The following is a 4,005-nucleotide window of genomic DNA, read 5'->3' on the forward strand; positions in this document are numbered from 1 at the left end:
AAAATTTTCTCCACATTTGGAGGAATTGTGACATGAAGTCTAAATTCCTCAAAGTGTTCCGGTGCATCTTCGTTATTTCTCTCTCATTTTTCTCTCTTGCTAATGAACACATACATTTAATTCTTGCGCTTTTCCTGTGTTGTCTCTTGAGCAATTCATGTGTTATTCTGATCCGTAGGATTCGGTAAGGAAGGGCGTTCTAGTGATTTGTTCTTCCTATTCCTGTATTTTTAGTTGCGTTCCACATAGACGCTTATTTTTTCAGTTTATCCTTCTTGCGCCTTTTGTGAAAAATAGGCTAAACAGGTTACTTCGTGAAAGCAGTGCCAAAATAAGTATTTATTTGGTCACATTCCCAATCTAAACATCTTAACAACATCAATAGCGAAAGTATAAGATGTCCAGGAATGTAACTTAGTAATTTTTTGACTGGTTGCTGACTTGCTGGTTGGAGTGTACTTAAAATATGGAAATTAAACACGGGGACTTGGTTTAGCGCCGGGCCGGCTCAGCCACTGTGGACGCCTATAAATGCCCTCCACGGAGCGAGGCACCACCGGATCACGGCGGCGACACTCTTCTTGCGCCACGTTCGATTCGCCTCTTCCTACCAACTCCTCCGTGGCCACGTTGCACATGGAGTCCCTCCTCGCCGCCGCCACGGTCACCAGGGCCTCTGTCGCGGCCACCGTCTTCTCGCCGCCTTCATCCTCGTCTTCGCCGTCCGTCCTCCGAACCGCTATTGCCGGGACCAGACCCGTCGCACGCGCCGTCCGCTGTGCCGCCACCAAGGTGCGCTGTTGAACCGGGACACCGTCCATCTCTCTCTCTCTCTATCTCTCTCTTCTTCCCGCTGTTTCGATACATTCTAGCAATCAAATGATCTGTTTCTTGGATTGCCCTGTTTCTTTCGTTCTTTCTCTTATGTCCCGCGTTTCTTGTAGTCCAGACTGCAGAGATGTTTTGGATTAGCCATTTTGCCGATGTGCCCTTCCTTCTGTTTCGATCAACCGTTCGCGTTTTGTTCTTAGGATTGACGGAATCCGGTTTTGATCTCATTCAGGACTCGATCTTCTACGCGCTGGAACACGACGAGATGTTCAACTCGGCGGAGGTGATCCAGTGGGAGAGCGGCAAGTCCATCAACTCCATCGCCGCTGCGCAGGGCATCCGCATCCGCCGCCGCTGCCGTTCCAGGTACCCCTCCGAGGGCTCCGGCGCCGACAGGGCCGTCCCACGCAACATCCTCGAGCAGATCATCTGGGACAAGGAGGTCGAGGTCTCACAGAGGAAGGCCAAGAAGCCGCTCAAGAAGGTTGTTGAGTCCGCCCAGCACGCGCCGCCACCCAGGGACTTCGTCGGGGCGCTGGAGGCGGCTCACCGCCGCAACGGCGTGCCTGCCCTTATCGCCGAGGTGAAGAAAGCGTCGCCCAGCAGGGGCGTGCTCAGGGAGCACTTCAATCCGGTGAGCACCTTGACATCTCAAGAGTTTTTGATTACTGAACATTGCCCCGCACTACACCCTGACATCTCTGAAGTTGGATTGTGACCAATTCTGCAAATTCGTGGCAGGTGGAGATTGCGCACGCCTATGAGATGAATGGTGCGGCCTGCTTGAGCATCCTGACTGACGAGAAGCACTTTCAGGTTCGCTATTCACGCCAATTAGTTCTCATGTTCGTATTCTAGCAATGATCAAATTTGTTAAAACTGCCTCTCTCACATCTTATTCTCATATGTGTTCCAGGGGAGCTTTGAAAATCTAGAGACTGTGCGCAATTCAGGAGTCAAGGTAAAACATGTTTGCCTTGTAAGCGTAGAATTTTCTTCTGTAGCAGTTTGTTCATGTATATGTGACTTAGTCGTCGGGTATGGTTGGTGAATGCAGTGTCCTCTTCTTTGCAAGGAGTTCGTCATCGACATTTGGCAAATTTACTACGCACGCTCAAAGGGTGCCGATGCCATTCTGTTGATTGCTGCAGTGCTACCGGACCTCGATATTAAGTACATGCTTCGCGTCTGCAAAAATCTTGGAATGACAGCTCTTATTGAGGTTCGTCACAAGTTTGTTACTCTGTCGTATCCATGAAATATTGTTTATTCAGTTTCACTTTTACTGTGGCCTCCTGTTACAGCAAATTCTACCATAATATTACGAAGCAGTCTACTTAACTTAAACATTGATTTTCTGTGCACTTGTGTTATCTTTAGTTCTTTATAAAACTTCACAACTTGTATTTTAGGTTCATGATGAGAGGGAGTTGGATCGTGTACTGAAGATAGACAGTGTTCAGCTTATCGGCATCAACAATCGGAATCTAGGTACTGTTCTTTGTCAGTTCTTGCATTACATCAATTTTGTTGATCCTTATGTTGTTATCATGTTGGTACATTCTTGACTTGGCTGGATGTTGAAATTTATTTATGTTGCAGAGACATTTAAAGTCGATACTGCAAACACAAAGATGTTGATAGAGAAACGTGGTGATACTATTAGGAAGAAGGGGATACTGGTAGGTCTTTCTTATCAATTACACAAGCAATTTTCGCAATCTTAACCTGTCACAATCTTTTTGTTTCCATGAATTTTTCTTCCCTGTCATTTATTCTTGATGTTAGCATTGTACTAGGTATGGGAACAGAACGAGGCCATCAGTTACAACTGAAATATTTTTATTTCCCTGTTGCACGTTGACTCTAGTTTTGTGAATCTTTTGGAACCCACTAGCGTATGAATATGCTCCAGTTTTATTTTCAGAATCAAGAAAAGCTTAACAGATACTTTCCTGCTTCCTAGCATTCAGTTGCTATTGTTTAATTCCATGATCTATAACGCACCAACTTAGTTTACAAATGCTGAACTTGAATGTATACGTTTCTTCAGGTTGTTGGCGAGTCCGGTTTGTTCACCCCTGATGATGTCGCATACGTGCAGAATGCTGGCGTTTCGGCTGTAAGTTTCCTGATAAGATAAAACAAAACATTTAGACGTGCTTCAAAGCATTTTTGCTTTATGATGGTTTACGTGACTGCTGACCTTTCAGTAAAACATCTTGTTTAATTGTTCCGACTACTATGTTTGCAATTTGCAAAGCATTCATTTTCCTTTTCAGACATATCTTTTTTTTCTGATTTAATTGTCATCATGGCGGAACAGAACACATACTTTGATCAGAGTTATTTTATCTTTAGAAGAAATATTTATTTTGTACGATGTTTAGGCGACATATCTGATTACTAGTCATTTATATTGGCAGGTTTTGGCAGGAGAATCCCTAGTTACACAAGAAGATCCCGGGCAAGCCATTGCCGGGCTGTTTGGGAAAGAGCTCTTGCACTGAATTATTGTCCTTGAGTTTTACTTGTATGTAGCAGCCACGGGCAGCTAAATGAATGAAGGCTTGGATGCATAAAGATTGCACCTGATGTAACCATGAATAAGTGCAGTGTTTATAGATTTAATTGAATTCTGTTCTCTTCTTTGGATGAATGTGGAATGTTCTGTCAAGTGCCTGTATTGAAATATCAATTTAAATTCTGTTTTTGTGTAGCAAACCCCGGAAAATGCGTGTTCTGTTGTTGTATCATCATTTCATACATGCAAATTGGGTATTGCTACTGTGAATTGTGCAATCTAAAAGTAAGCATTCAAGCGAAATGAGATCAAAGTATAGTAATACTCGGGGGAGGCTAGCCATCGGATGGATGATAGAAAACAGTGTATTGGACATTGCAAGTATAATTGACTCAATAAGTAGTATATAAATGGACTTGTAAGTGTGTCTCATGTTTGTAAGAGGTGCTGTTAAACTTGAAAGTATGTCAAATATCGCCAGGCTGTGCTTTGGGCCTTGTCTGATTATAGATCGTTATGGAAATGCTATGCCCAAGCATGGGCAAGCCCATGCAAAAGAAAGTCGGTCCAGGTCGAGCATGCACATTTACCTAAAATAATTGTCACGATTTCAATATTACATATATTTGCACTATTGCGTCGGATGGGCC

General features: G+C 43.8%; 1 protein-coding gene across 1 annotated transcript; it reads left to right on the top strand.

Annotated features, from left to right (window-relative positions):
- The first annotated feature begins 546 nt into the window (after positions 1–546).
- On the top strand, positions 547–3,555 carry LOC133902483 (uncharacterized). The gene is made up of 9 exons (XM_062344081.1): positions 547–792; positions 1,064–1,465; positions 1,573–1,647; positions 1,748–1,792; positions 1,889–2,053; positions 2,244–2,322; positions 2,434–2,513; positions 2,885–2,953; positions 3,258–3,555. The coding sequence occupies exons 1-9, from the start codon at positions 637–639 to the stop codon at positions 3,339–3,341; spliced, it is 1,155 nt and encodes a 384-aa protein (XP_062200065.1). The 5' UTR covers positions 547–636; the 3' UTR covers positions 3,342–3,555.
- The last annotated feature ends 450 nt before the right edge of the window (positions 3,556–4,005 follow it).

This window comes from Phragmites australis, chromosome 20 (genome assembly GCF_958298935.1).
Source record: "Phragmites australis chromosome 20, lpPhrAust1.1, whole genome shotgun sequence".
Taxonomy (NCBI): Eukaryota; Viridiplantae; Streptophyta; class Magnoliopsida; order Poales; family Poaceae; genus Phragmites; species Phragmites australis.

Excerpts from the sequence above, each read along its gene's own strand:
- LOC133902483 (XM_062344081.1), top strand. The coding sequence starts at position 637 with ATGGAGTCCCTCCTCGCCGCCGCCACGGTCACCAGGGCCTCTGTCGCG. Across the intron at positions 2,514-2,884 it reads TTAGGAAGAAGGGGATACTG|GTTGTTGGCGAGTCCGGTTT; the intron begins GTAGGTCTTTCT and ends ACGTTTCTTCAG. Across the intron at positions 2,954-3,257 it reads AGAATGCTGGCGTTTCGGCT|GTTTTGGCAGGAGAATCCCT; the intron begins GTAAGTTTCCTG and ends TTATATTGGCAG.